Below are 14,132 nucleotides of genomic sequence, written 5' to 3'. Positions count from 1 at the left end.
CGATTTTCCGCAAGAGCGTCGGGCAGCTTTGAGTCATTTGCCACCTTTGCAACACATTTCTTCCTACTTCAGGGGCCTCGCACTTCTTTTTATTTCTGTATTTTGATTATTTAGAGTTGATCCCATCTAATACATGGTCCCTGACAACGGGAAGACATTGTTCCATAAAGGAAGAGTCGTTTTGTCCTTCCTTCCTACTGATGAACCACCCTCCTCTCCTCCAGACCCGCTGGCAGACCTCACAGCCACAGGCCACACCCTCGTGCTAAGTGAGTCCCTGAGAGAACAGGAATCAAAGAAGTTTGGTTGTTTTAACCATTTACAGAAAAATGGAGGCTCTGAATGCAAAATGATGGTCCTAAGTTCATCTGGGGCGAGGACTCATTGGTTCAGTCATTCACCGACAACCATAGCCAGAAGCTTCCTATGCCCCAGAAGTGTACACTCACTGTGAGCAGGTCCCTGCATGATGGCCGCACCGCAGGGCCCAGTAGCTAAGAGCACCAGCTCCAGGTCCCCCAGGAGGATCAGGAAGGCTCCAGGCAGAGCAATGGCCTTCATTCTGGAGATGGAGTCGGGAGGCGGAGGTGAAGAGCAGGGGAGATGGGAAAGACATCCATCCAGTGAGGAGTGGGCCAGCCAGAGCCCCTCAGCCCTGTGCAGGGAGTCGGATGGTTGGACTCATGGGAAGAGCTCAATGCCAGGCTGTGTGACAGCTGCCCATGGGGAGAAAGATCCTGAAAGCAGTGAGAACCAAAGGAAATATTCCCAGAATAATGCAGGGACAAATAGTGAGGGCCAGAAGCAGGCTGCTGGCAGGGAGGATGGGACAGGTTAGCCTTGGAAGGAATAGTCATGGGGGTGAGAACAGAGCTGGGGAAGCACTGGACATGGGGGTGAGGACTTTGGGGGTGTCGATGGTGATCCTTACATTTTGAAGTGACAGAGATGCCCTTGACTGAAATGAGGACAGATGACAACGACCTCTGTTTGGTGAGAAGGTTATGAGTTTAATTTCAAATGTGTTGACTAAAAGATCAAGTCTTATGTTTCTGGTGCTCCACCTTGGAGCCCAGAAGAACGGCATGGTTAAAACAGAAGTAATCCCATCGAGGCTATCTGGAGAAAGGAGGTTATCGGAGCTCAGAGGCCCACCTGCCTCTTGGAATTAGCAGCACTGGCATTCCCTTATTTGGAGCCCCTTTCTGTCTTCCTTCCCTTTAAAAAGTAACTGAAGTTTAAAGGTGAAAATGACTTTACTAGAAACCACATTGGCGCTACTCCGTGCCTGCTATTAGCCACAACTGGGTGGTGGCTGACATTCTTGGGGCTCTGATTCTGCGTCTCATGCTTGCAAGTCCTTGGGCTCATCTGGAGTTAACTTCGTCAGTTTATCCACACAGAGCAGGATGAGGGTGAGAAACCAGAGACTCCAGCCAACAGCAGCCGCGATCCAGCCGTACTCATCCACTCCAGTGTGGCAGCACTGGGATGCTTGTTGGCAGAAGTCCACATCTGGGGGAAGAGAGAGCATCACACCAGCCCGCCCCATCTCTAATAGTCATAACAACAAGGCAATAATAATACAATAGTTGACCTTCATGAAAATATGCCACGTGCTATGCTAAATGTTCTACACATGTTACCTTATTTATTCCTCGTAAAGTGATAGGTGTGGTTGTTAGTCCCATTTTACATGAAGAATCTCAGGCTGTAACTTGCCCAAGGTCATGGGTTGGCAGAACTAGAACTCAAACCCAAGTCTGCAGGACTCCAAAGCTGTGTTCTTAACCTCTACACATTCTTGCCTATTATTCTTCTCTGTAAGTGTCCAGAAGTGAACAAACACATTTGGTCATTCAATGAGGGCAGATTAAAGGAAGCCAGACTTAGAATATATTGCAAGACTTTGTTAATTAGACATCTGCAATAGTGGTTGCTTTATGAAGTACTGCCCTCCTTGTGGCTGGAGGTATTCAAGTAGAGAAGAACAGAAATATGCAAAGGGTATGAAAATGAAGCTCCTGCCTTGGGAGCTTCGAGCCGAGTTTTGTGGTCTTTCCACTGGCAAACATCTACACGTCTTTGAACTCAGGGCATCTTTGGCTCCTGTCATGGGGATGGGTCATTAAAGCTATCTGTACCAAAGGTTGTGAGCTTCGATGGGGGTCAAGGCCAAGATAGCTTTTGGACGGACTCTGCAAACAGTTCTGGAGGCTGTGAACAAACCACATCAGCACCCAGCGAGGCCAGGCCGACACTCAGCCACCCCACACCAATGAACAGAAGCCAGGAGGCTTATGTTTCCCTCCCAGACCCAGGGCCAGCTCTGGTTGGGGCAGCTGGCAGACGCTTACTGTGGCACTGTTCCAGGGTCTCAGGATCTGGGTGGTGGTTGGTCAAGGTTGAGTTGTTGCCACTGCTTGCTTCTGGGAAAAAAAGGCAGAAGACAGTCTGAGTAAATTAGTAGTGAGTACTGTGAAAGGATTATAGACGTTCCAGTCTAGACGTCATGCAGCAAAGCTAACTCCTTGTTATGGACTAAATTGTGGCTCCCCCCTCCCCCAAATTCAGATGTTGAAGTCCTAATCCCCCAGTAATGAATGCATCTGGAAATAAAACCTTTAAAGAGGTCTTTCTAACATGAAATGGGGCCATATGTGTGGGCCCTAATCCAGTATGACTGGGGTCCTTATAAGAAGAGGAGAGACACAGGGATGTGCAAGCAGAGGAAAACCACGTGAGGACACAGGAGGGAGGCCTCAGGAGAAACCAGCCCTGCAGACACCTTGCCCGTGGACTTCTTTGTTGTGTCAGCCCTAGCGAACAAATACTCCCCTTTTTCCTATCGTGCTCTCTTCTCATTCAGAGATGCTTTATTTCCATCTCGCATTGTCCCTTACCCAGGGCCTGCCATCTACAGCTTCCCAAACACTCTATCTAATTAGCTGCTTTCTATGCAAATAGATACATAGAAAATGTTTTTTCTAATATATGGTAACAAACTTATTTAAAAATCGGAAGCATCTTTCCATAACTACCTTTAATTCCCTCCAAAACTTTGAACAGCCTGGCTTGTGTGGTACAGTGGTTGAGCATTGACCTATGAACCCAGAGTCATGGTTAGATTTGTGGTCAGGGTACATGCCCAAGTTGTGGGCTCGATATCGGGGGGGGTGGGGCAGGGGGACGGGCAATGCAGTAGGCAATCAATGATTATCTCACCACTGATGTTTCTATCTCTCCTCCCTTCCTCTCTCTGAAATCAATCAAAATATATTAAAACTCTTGAACAAATAGACATTGAAATCTGACCTTGATTTCTGACAAAGATACTGGTATTACTCAGCAAGACATGGAAGTGTTATCAGGAAAAAAAAAAATTAAACACCATATAAGCAAATCTAGAGGTTGCTAGAATATGTAGCACTTCAAATTGTCCCTTGATTAAGAAGCAGAGAGCCCAATGATAAAGAGAATTTCAGCAGGAATTCTTACAGTTGTATCAGAGTTTGGGGGGTGAGCTGGGGTTATGAAGATGAACATAAGGTTCTCCAAGGAAGAAAACCCATTGCCCACACTCCCTCTCACAACAGCATAAGAGGAGAGAGGATCCATCCGTTCAGTCCCACACGGCCGCCACTGGTGACTATTTAAACGTTTAAACCAGGGGTGGGCAAACTTTTTGACTCGAGGGCCACAATGGGTTCTTAAACTGGACCGGAGGGCCGGAACAAAAGCATGGATGGAGTGTTTGTGTGAACTAATATAAATTCAAAGTAAACATCATTACATAAAAGGGTACGGTCTTTTTTTTTTTTTTTTTTAGTTTTATTCATTTCAAACGGGCCGGATGCGGCCCGTGGGCCGTAGTTTGCCCACGGCTGGTTTAAACAATTAAATTAAAAGTTCAGCTTCTTGGTCAGATAAACTACATTTCAAGTGCTCAATTCCCAAATGTGGCTAGTAGCTACCATAATGGAAGCACAGCACAGATATACAGACTTTCCATCAGCAAAAAAAAAGTTCTGTTAGTGCTAATCTAGGTAGAACAAGACCAAGAGACCAATTTTGGAGACTGTCTGGAAACTACATTGCTGTTCAGTCTGCTTCTTGGGAATGCAAAGACATGAAACTGGTTTGGAAACGCTCAAGGCCCCCACCAGGTCAGCATGTCCTTCAAAGGTGCTTGGTGTCACATAGCAGGAGAGGTTAGGAGGAAACTTCTTGACCAGCCAAAGCCACAGAATTCCTGCTCAGACTAATTTTATGCCACCCACCCCCAAGCCGCTTCAGTGTCCTGCCCAAAGTGTAGTAATTACCTTGATGCAATCTGATTGTTACTGTAAATTATTTACAGCTAAATGGCTTAGAGCTTGGTCTTTATTTGTTTTGGAGAAATTGATCCCTCAACATTTTAATGTCCCTTATAACAGAAATAAATTCCTTGGCCCTGACCTTCACCTCCCCTCTACCCTAGAATGGAAGTGGTCCCTGTCTAAGAACAAGTGAGTGGAAAAAACCTAGTAAGTTGGATGCTAGTATTAGGTGAAACCATATGTAATTGCCATTTATGTAGGTGAGGAATTGTTCAGCAATTTTATATGGCTCACACTGGCTAGCCTAGTTAGAAGTTCCTAAGAATTGTTTCCATTTATTTTTTATTGAATGCATTGGGGTTACATTGGTTAATAAAATTATATAGGTTTCAGGCATACCATTCGATAATACATCATTTGTATATTGTACTGTGTGCTCCCCATCCCAAGTCATGTCTCTGTCACCATTTATCCCCCCTTTATCCTCTCCTGCCTTCCCCTACCCCCTACGAATTTAAATATCACCCTCATAAGGAGAGCCAACCAGGGACTGGTCGCAGTTGGGGTCACTTCCCAAGTAAAGGCTGCTGGGAAGACCCAACGCTTCAGTGCAGTTAAATTTGTCAAGTTTCTTTGAGGCCCCATCCTAAACAAGGCACTGTGAGGATAAACAGAAAGGCACGGAACACTTTTATTAGGGGAGGGGTTATACTGGGCAATGAATGTGCTAACGTTCATTAAGTGTTTACCATGAGTTAATTTGTTCAAAGGTATTTACCTACAGTCACCTCATTTCATCTTTACAACAACCCGATATGTAAGCACTAGGATTATCCCCATGTTATAATAGAGAAACTGGAGCACAGAAAGGGTAAGTAATTTGCTCAAGGTCACACAGCTGGTAGGTACAAAGCAGCGTTGAGGCTCACAGGCTTTGAGAGCCCACACTCTCTGGACCTCCACAGGAGAGTCTGTGAGGATGAGAGAGGCAGATGCAGGTTGAAGGGGAGGAAGGATGTGGGGGGGTGGGGGGGAGTGGGGGAGGGGTGGGGGTAGGGATGGTGAGGGTTGGTTTTGAGACAGACTAATAGAGACAGACTCAGGGAACAGTGCAGACTGTGTCCTGGGGAGTTGAGGAGCAAGATCAAAGCCAGAGGCAAAAGTCAGGAGCGTGGGAATGTCAGGGCGGCCTCTGCATGAGGCTCAGAGCCCAGCCTGGGACACCCTGACGGGATGGCCTCAACCCCTCCAGCCTCCACAAGGCACTAACCCAACATCTCCCGTGTCCCGTGTCCTGGGGAGACAGGAAAATGGTAGACTGAGTTTGGCAGCTTTCATGCATTCAGGTTTTGTGAAAGTTGCAAAGAAAGCACAGGGTCAGGAGAGGGTCAGAGGACCTTAGGGGAGGGGAGGGTCAGTGCAAAGGGAGCATTGCCAAGCTCAGCAGCCCCGGGCTCTGAGAAGGAGCCACTGAGAAACTGCACCCAAAAGATGCCATTTTAGGCTCATTTGGTCCCCTGCTGGGAGAGGCTCTGTGTATTGCTTTTCCTCTGTTCTTTGTGGTAAAGGTCAACAGAGGTGGCGGCTCCTGGCCTAGCTGAGGACAGGCGTACATTTAAGACACCCCCACCCCACCTCTGCCCAATCCTTCAGATGAGAAAGGATTGTTTCCTCTTTGTGCAGGACCAGCCCTGGCCGAGGAATACTCCTCCTTCCTTTCCCCCTCCCCCTCCCTACCCCTTCCCAGCCTGGCCAAGAATAAAGCTCACAGTCCCACCTGCCAAGCAAGCCGATTGGAAGGAGGCGAAGACCAGGCTGAGGACCAGGGCAGCCGGGGGCGCAGGCTTCATGCTGGAGAGAGAGGCTTCTGTGGGGCCAGCGCAGTGGAGGTGTGCTGAGTGCCGGGGGCATGTGCCTGTGTGTGTCCTGTCCGGCAGGAGCTTGAAAACAAGGCCGTCAGAGGTGAATTTCTACTCTATTTTTGGGAAAAGAAAGAGGGTGGAGCAAAGGAAGTTCAGCTGTCACACCTTTCTCTTACCTCTCTAGAAGGGAAGCCAAGCTCTGTTGGCTGGGGCAAGAAGGGAGGGGCGATTTATGCGGTCTGTGTCCTGCTGGGTCCCAGAGCATGAGTTTGCTGCCTCGTCCCTGTGCAGGTGTAGTGCTGGATTCCCTATTCTGTTTCGCCCGGGATTTACTGAGCTCTTACTGTGTGCACTGAACTAAAGTCTGGTAATAACAACCCCCAACACGCTTTTAAGTATCCACACATCATTCAAACACAGAGCACTGCTTCAGGAATGACCCGGGAAGGACAAAGTACTTTGGATCTCAGCAGCATGAGGCCACATCTCGGGTGGGATGCTTCGTGCAGAAGATGGCATTTGAGTTGGCCTTGAAGGATGCATAGAATTTTGACAAGCAAAGAGGGCATTGTAGGCAGAGGGACAGGTGAGCAAAGACCCAGCGGTAAGAGATGCTCAGAAGCCCACTCTGCCCACAGCACAGATGAGTGTAGGCGACCTGAGGAGGAGGAAGTGTGTGTGTGTGTGTGGGGGGGGGGGGGGGTGTGTGACTGGAGAGCTGTGAGGCTGAGCACCTGGCGCGCCTGGCTGGGAGTTTGAAGCAATCATGAGGCAGATGGGAGGCTCTGTGAAGATGTGAACTGAGGAGTAACTGGATTGGAGCTCTGGCTTCAGTCTAAAACCTGTTCTGAAAACCCACCATGGCTTTGAAAAGCATCATCCTGGGCATCTGAGACTCAAAGGTGGCTAAGACAGGATCCCTACTTTCACTGCAGTGAGACCAAGCGGTGAAGAAAGAACTGAGATGTAATACGGTAAGATTCAAATATGGGTGCCTTCCCCAGGCAGGGGGCTAGGAAACAGCAAGGCGCTAAATGCCCGAGAGGCACAGAGGAAGTGACATTTGGGCTGGGTATCCTAGAGGAGGCGCTTTTTAAAAATTTGCCTAAAGCTGCAGATTAGTGGTAGATCTATATTTTCGGCTTTAGGGGTTGGGGGCAGAAGTGCTGTAGGGAGGCTAATTTTCTGGCCGTGCACAGAAATCCAGTTTAGACCTACTGCTTTGGTTGAACATTCAACAATTATCGAGTAGCTGCTGTGTGCTGGGCCCTAGGGATGGGGGTGGGGGGGTTCCAAAGTGGGTAAGGCAACACAGTCTCTGTCCTTCAGGAGCTCAGGGCCCGGTAAGGGACATGGACAAATAAACAAGGACACACATAATAAATGGTGAGGCGGTCTCTGCAGATGGGGATTCATGGAGGAAGGTTGGAGACCAGGAGACTGAGAGAATATTTCACAATGGAGATGAGGTTTTGACTTGAAATGGGAGAGATGTGGAGTTTACCAGGTCAGGAAGGAGGGGACTATGTACCCGGCCGCCGAGGAATGCACATGTGACCCTTGTTGGGGAGTAATGACTGTCCTGGGAGCATGGGGTTCGCTTCGCCATGGTGCGTCTGGTTAGACCAGGGACAGATTGTAATGGCCCTGCATGGTAGACAAAGGAAACTGGACTCTGCCTTACACCTGGGACACCCTATCAGGATCTTGTGGCCACCTTTGTACTTCAGAGGCACAGATAATAGATTCACAGAGGCCAGGCCTGGATTCAGAGAGATCTTCTAAGAAGCTATTGCAAAAATCCCAGCAGATCAAAAAGGGCCCTGCCCTGGCCGGTGTTGCTCAGTGGTTAGAGTGTCAGCCTTGGCACTGAAGGGTCTTGGGCTTGATTCCCAGTCAAGAACATGTACCTGGGTTGCAGGTTTCATCCCCAGCCCCAGTTGGGGCACATGGAGCAACTGATAGATGTGTCTCTCTCACATCAATGTTTCTCTCTCTCTCCCTCCCTCACTTCCTCCCATTCTCTCTAAATATCAATGGGAAAAATATCCTTGGGTGAGGATTAACAACAAAAAGAGGGCCCTGAAATAGAGGCTGGGCTGAGGATAGAGGAGAGGGGAACAGAATCAAGAGGCACTTTGGAGGCTAAATCAACAGAAGGGAATCCAGGATAAGGCCATCAGGATGAAAGCAAGGTTTCCATCTGGGGTGAAGCAGTGGTCATGAGTCCCGTCCAGGGTGGAATTCCAGCCCTGCCTCTGTCGGAGTGGCCCTGGGAAGTGACATCATACATCCAAGCCTTGGGTTCTTGATCTGAAAAGTAATAGTGTTAGGGGACCAGGCCCAGCGGGTAGTGTGTGCGTTCTTGACTTCGTGCAGGACAGGTTTCACAATAGGAGTGCAGGTGATTTTGAGAGCATGTTTGTTAAAACCGGGGACAGTGAAACAAGGAAGGGCTTAGGATAGAAGAAGCAGCAGGAAAGAGACTAGGCAGGGCTGCTTTGACTCTCTAAAACAGTGGTTCTCAACCTTCTGGCCCTTTAAATACAGTTCCTCATGTTGTGACCCAACCATAAAATTATTTTCGTTGCTACTTCATAACTGTAATGTTGCTACTGTTATGAATCGTAATGTAAATATCTGATATGCAGGATGGTCTTAGGCGACCCCTGTGAAAGGGTCGTTCAACCGCCAAAGGGGTCGCGACCCACAGGTTGAGAACCGCTGCAAAGATGGGGAAGAAGCAAGCCAGGGTGGGGCTGCTGTCAGCTCACTGGAGAGTCAGAGAAAACGGGCCTTGGGGACGGGTTCAGGGGGTTAACCTGGGACAAGCCATAGCTGCCCATTGCTCCCTGGTGGCAAGTCTCATGGGGTCCGTTAGAGTTTAGGAGATGCACGCCTGTGGGGGAAGCAGAGGGGGAGGGAAAGGTGAGGGTGTGCTCCAGGGAGGGAGAAAGGGCGCTGGGACCTTGGGTTTGAGGGTGTCTAAAGGCTGGGAGTTTAGGGGAGGGCTTAAGGGAGATCTCAATAGAATCATCAGCTCTTCCAGGTGTGTCCTTTCAGGGTCATGGTCTCTACTGATTGGGCAATGCCAGGTCAGGGGGTCATTAGTCATTGCAGATGATCCTGGTGTCTCCTGTCTGGCTTTGCTGCTTTTCTGGGCCTGAAGTTGAAATACAACTGAGGCCTAGATGTTATCTCTAGGGAGGAAAGGTCAGGGGGTCTAAACTGCTTGACCAACGATTTGCCAGGGGAGGAAGGTCCCGCACTAGGTTTGCCTGTTGCTAGGCATCCGGGACTTTCTGCCCTGGTGTCTTTCTGTACTTGGCTATAAGTTGCTCAGCCGGTTTGCTCAGCTATCTATCTCAGTGTTCCCTTTCTACTTGCCAAGGAGTTTTCCTAGCTTCTTACTATCCTGTCTCAATAGGAAGAGGCACCCATCTCAGGAGTTGTTATCCATGTCAAGTGCTTCCCGTAGCGCTAGCCAATGGTAAGTGTGCAGTCAATGTTCACGCCACTTTAGTAGAAGGGTCATCACAAATAGAAAATATGCAAGACAGGCACTTTTAGGGGGGAAATAATGCTATTTATGTGTTGAGTTGTTTATATCCTGTCTTGGTCCAAAAGGGTTTAAGGAAGCATACATATCATTAATGAAGCTCGGTGAAATACATTTAAAATAAATGAGAAGAAATGAGGCACAGAGAAAGTTAGGATAGGAGCTATGAGGAGGATCCATGAGCAAGTTTAGGGCACAGAATGGCAGGCTTGTTCTCTGAGCTTTCTGGTGGCCAGTGGGAAGAGGGTCACATGGTCACGTCTGTGATTCATGGGCTCACAAGACCAAAACAACAGGAGAAGCACAGTGCCCTTGATACCAGAATCAGAGGGGAAGTTCCCCCTGGGTCCCCCCAGAGATGGCATTACTTAACAGGATGAACATGCTTCTTGACATTTTCCTCCCAGGAACCCTCTCAGGAAGCTTCGTAGACTGGGGTAATTTATCCAGTAGGCGCTGGAGATCACAGCAGTGTGTGGGGTCTCTGAGATTTTCAAGAGTCAAAAATGTTTGAGCCCTGAAAAAATGTTCTCAGATCCAAGATATGAACAAAACTGTGCAATCAAAGCTATGCAAGTCATTTAAACAGAAAGAGTTTCATGTAGGCTGTTGGGTGCCTTTGAATATGTTTGATGTGAGCAGAGAGTGTTCCTCTAAAGTGATAAGAGCCTGGGACACACAAAGATTTAAAAAGGCCCGGCCGGCGTGGCTCAGTGGTTGAGTATCGACCTATGAACCAGGAGGTCACGGTTCAATTTCAGGTCAGGGCACATGTCCAGGTTGTGGGCTCAATCCCCAGTGTGGGGCATGCAGCAGGTAGCTGATCAATTATTTTCTCATCATTGATGTTTCTATCTCTCTCTCCCTCTCCCTTCCTCTCTGAAATCAATAAAGACATATTAAAAAAAAAAAAAGATGTAAAATGGTCCTGCCCAGGGTTGTTACGATGATGGTTTGAATAGTGTTCACCTATCTTAGTTGACAGCATCATGTTAAATCATACCAGTGGAAAAAATTCAGGATATGGTGCATGTAGAGGGCAAAGATAATAGTCTGTCTTTTTCTCCTTTCTTTCTCTCTCACTCTCCCTTCCTTTCCCTCTAAAATCAATAAAAACATACCCTTGAGTGAGGATTTTTAAAAAGCTAAGCATTTTCTTTACAGATCAAAGGATTTTATTATTCTACAACAGGATGGACTTGAATTCCCAAAGCAAGGGCTGCATGGTAACTATTTTACAAGTGTCACCATTATTCACTACTAGAGGCCCGGTACAAGAATTCGTGCACCAGTGGGGTCCCTTGGCCTGGCTTGCGTGATTGGGCTGAAACCAGCTCTCCGACATCCCCCTAGGGATCCCGGATTGCAAGAGGGCACAGGCCAGGCCGAAGGACCCCACCAGTGCACAGTTGGGGCCGGGGAGGGATGAGGGAGGTTGGCCAGCTGGGGAGGGACCGTGGGAGGGCTCCAGGGCGTGTCTGGCCCATCTTGCTCAGTCCTGATCGGCCGGACCCCAGCAGCAAGCTAACCTACTGGTTAGAGCTTCTGCCCCCTGGTGGTCAGTGCAGATCATAGCGAGCGGTTGAGCAGCCTTTGCATATCATTAGCATATTATGCTTTGATTGGTTGAACGGATGACCAGACAACTGGACACTTAGCATATTAAGCTTTTATTATATAGGATTTAAAAATATCGGTCTATAGTTAATAGCTCCACGCAGCGGGTTACCCCACCCAAGAACTCTGGATACATTTTATATCAGGTTTGCTTTGGAAGGTGTACCAGGAAGTTGCCTTGCTCTGAGCCAGACATTCTGCAGGAACTTTCTCAAGACTTTTTTTTTTTTTAAATGGTTGAGATAGGTGTTTGGTTACACATACTTTTAAAAAGTTCAGGCTAAAATGTCTGTGGCCAGGCTCCATGGTGGTGGTTGGGTTAGCCAAGAGCATGGGGCTCCAGGGCCTTCACTGGTTTCAGTTTTATCTGTTTTTGCCTGCTATAATTTCATGTGAAAAAGAAGAGGAGGGGGCCGCGTGTTTCCTGAGCTAAAAGATTGAAAGCCAGCAACCTGGAATGGCCTCTGTCTATGGGAAGAATACTTTATGATGAGGAAACCTCCCTTGTGATTCTGATAGGCCCTTCTCCTGCCTCTCCATCGTTGGGAAGAGACCACTGGCCTTGAACTTGGAGCTTGCATTTCCAGTGAAGCCACCCTGAGGGGAATCATGGCCCTAACCACACTGTGCCTGCTATTTCCTCACTTTCACGCAGAGATGGGGGTCCATGGCTCTTCCTGCACATGGCTTTTATTTCACAAAACAATGTCAGTCTCTAGTTACTGTGGGACTGAAACATCTAGACCTCACCTGAGCCACAGTTAGTTGGTGGCGGAGGTTAACCTCACTTGCTGCCACTCAGTTATGGGTCTATAATTTGGAGAGGATGAGGAGCACCCCTGTAAGACAAATGGAAAGCTACACAGAGTCCAACTTGGGGATCATGCCATAGGGTTGATGAAGGTAATGAAGTGAACAAGGCTTGGAGCCCACCATTTGGAACCATTTCTGAATAGGTCCCAGAGTTATTCATTCAGCTTGCACTTAACCCATATTGCACTAGGGGGCGCTGGGACCACTGCCTGGATTGAGGTGGGTTAACAAGAAGAATGGGACTTCCTCATGGCTAAGCCCATCTTCTACTTGGGCCCTGGATCTCATTCCCTCTCATCTTCTCAAAGGTGTATTTCTTAATTTCCAAATATATGGAGGTTTTCTAATTAGTAGTCAATAGAATAAGTGGACCAAATTTAAAAACAAACAGGAAAATATAGAAGATTCAAAGCCTTCCTGGTGCATTGAACCTTCTTTTATTTACTTATTTATGTATTTATTTATTTAAATATATTTCTTTATTGGTTTCAGAGAGGAAGGGAGAAGGGGAGAGAGATAGAAACATCAATAATGAGAGAATCATTGATCGGCTGCCTCCTGCACGCCCCCCACTGGGGACTGAGCCCACAACCCAGGCATGTGCCCTTAGTGGGAATCAAACCTGGGACACTTCAGTCCGCAGGCTGACGCTTTATCCACTGAGCCAAGCCGGCTAGGGCGAACCTTCTTTTAAAAGTCATTGTGCTGTTGACTTATTAATAACTAGAGGCCCGGTGCATGAATTTGTGCATGGGTAGGGTCTGACCAGCCGCCCCGATGGGGGTCCATTGGTCCGGACTGGTGGGGGGAGAGGCCACAGCAGTTGGCCGGCCAGCCCCACCCCCGATCTGGGTGTTGGGGGCTGATCGGGGGCGGGGGCGGATCAGGTTGGTTGGCTGTCGCAGTGTGCATCATAGCCACCGGTCGTTCCGGTTCTGGTCCTGCCGTTCCAGTCACTGGGCTTTTATATATACAGATAAGAACTATGTATTTGGTCTTTGCACTGTTTCTGGCACAGAGCTCCTACAACCCTTAGAATTTCCAAAGTGTTGAGAGCTGACAAAGGTGTCTTTTGTTATGTTAATAAGGTGACTTTTAGACTGCACCTAAGGATGGGGACTGGTTGCCAGTGAAACCAACCACATCATTGGAACTTTCAGTCCCATCCCCTGACCTCTGGGGAGAGGAGAAAAGAGGAGTGGGGCTGGAGGTGGAATCAATCACCAATGGCCAATGATTTAATCAATCATGCCTATGTAATGAAGTCTCCAAAAAACCTAAAAGGATGGGTGGGATTTGGAGAGCTTCTGAGTTGGTGAGCACAGGAAGGTGGTGGGAGAGCAGCAAGCCTGGAGAAGGCATGGCACCTGTGTGGCCCCTCCCCATACCTTGCCCTATGCATCACTGGCACCTGGCTGTTGCTGAGTTATTTCCTTTTATAATAAACTAGAGGCCCAGTGCACAAAAATTTGTGCACTCGGCGGGGAGGGGGGTCCCTCAGCCCGGCCTGTGTCCTCTCGCAGTCTGGGACCCCTCGGGAGATAACGACCTGCTGGCTTAGGCCTGCTCCCGGGTGGCAGAGGGCAGGCCCAATACCTAGGTGCAGCCCCTGGTCGGGCTCAGAGCAGGGCTGATTGGGGAGTTGGGGCGCCGCCCCCTGTCATGCACAGAGCAGGGCGGATTGGGAGGTTGCGATGCCACCCTCAGTCACGCTCAGGGTAGGGCCGATTGGGGGGTTGGGGCCCCGCCCCCTGTCACACTCAAGGCAGGGTCGATGGGGAGGTTGCGGCGCCACCCCCTGTCACGCAAAGAGCAGGGCCGATCAGGGGGTTGGAGCGCTGCCCCCTGTCACTCACAGAGCAGGGCCCATCAGCGGGGTTGGGGCTCAGTACCCTGTCACACACAGAGCAGGGTCGATCAGGGGGTTGGGGAGCTCCCCCCTGTCACACACAGAGCAGGGCC

At 48.9% G+C, this 14,132-nt stretch overlaps 2 protein-coding genes across 4 annotated transcripts in view; one reads left to right on the top strand and one right to left on the bottom strand.

The window, feature by feature from the left end:
- Positions 1-1,197: 1,197 nt before the first annotated feature.
- Positions 1,198-6,278, bottom strand: TMEM213 (transmembrane protein 213). The gene is made up of 3 exons (XM_005874982.2): positions 6,097-6,278; positions 2,358-2,429; positions 1,198-1,515 (listed from the first exon to the last, which is right to left on the bottom strand). Exons 1-3 carry the CDS (start codon positions 6,167-6,169, stop codon positions 1,346-1,348), a joined length of 315 nt encoding a protein of 104 aa, XP_005875044.1. The 5' UTR covers positions 6,170-6,278; the 3' UTR covers positions 1,198-1,345.
- The window catches only part of ATP6V0A4 (ATPase, H+ transporting, lysosomal V0 subunit a4), a 63,801-nt gene continuing 55,872 nt past the window's right edge, over positions 6,204-14,132 (top strand). The window contains exon 1 of one of the 3 annotated variants that reach the window (XM_005874983.2): positions 6,204-6,281. The gene's annotated coding sequence lies outside the window, so the exon portion shown is untranslated. Of the gene's footprint in view, positions 6,282-6,922; positions 7,156-14,132 lie in introns of those variants that run through there. The other 2 variants (XM_005874985.2, XM_005874984.2) reach the window with 2 other exon arrangements.

The sequence above is a fragment of the Myotis brandtii genome, unplaced genomic scaffold (genome assembly GCF_000412655.1).
Source record: "Myotis brandtii unplaced genomic scaffold, ASM41265v1 scaffold455, whole genome shotgun sequence".
Lineage (NCBI taxonomy): Eukaryota > Metazoa > Chordata > Mammalia > Chiroptera > Vespertilionidae > Myotis > Myotis brandtii.
The sequence above is the reverse complement of the archived record's forward strand: the minus strand, read 5'-3'. Positions and strand labels throughout refer to the sequence as shown.

Excerpts from the sequence above, each read along its gene's own strand:
- TMEM213 (XM_005874982.2), bottom strand. The coding sequence starts at position 6,169 with ATGAAGCCTGCGCCCCCGGCTGCCCTGGTCCTCAGCCTGGTCTTCGCC. Across the intron at positions 2,430-6,096 it reads CCAATCGGCTTGCTTGGCAG|AAGCAAGCAGTGGCAACAAC; the intron begins GTGGGACTGTGA and ends TTTTTTTCCCAG. Across the intron at positions 1,516-2,357 it reads GACCCTGGAACAGTGCCACA|ATGTGGACTTCTGCCAACAA; the intron begins GTAAGCGTCTGC and ends CTCTTCCCCCAG.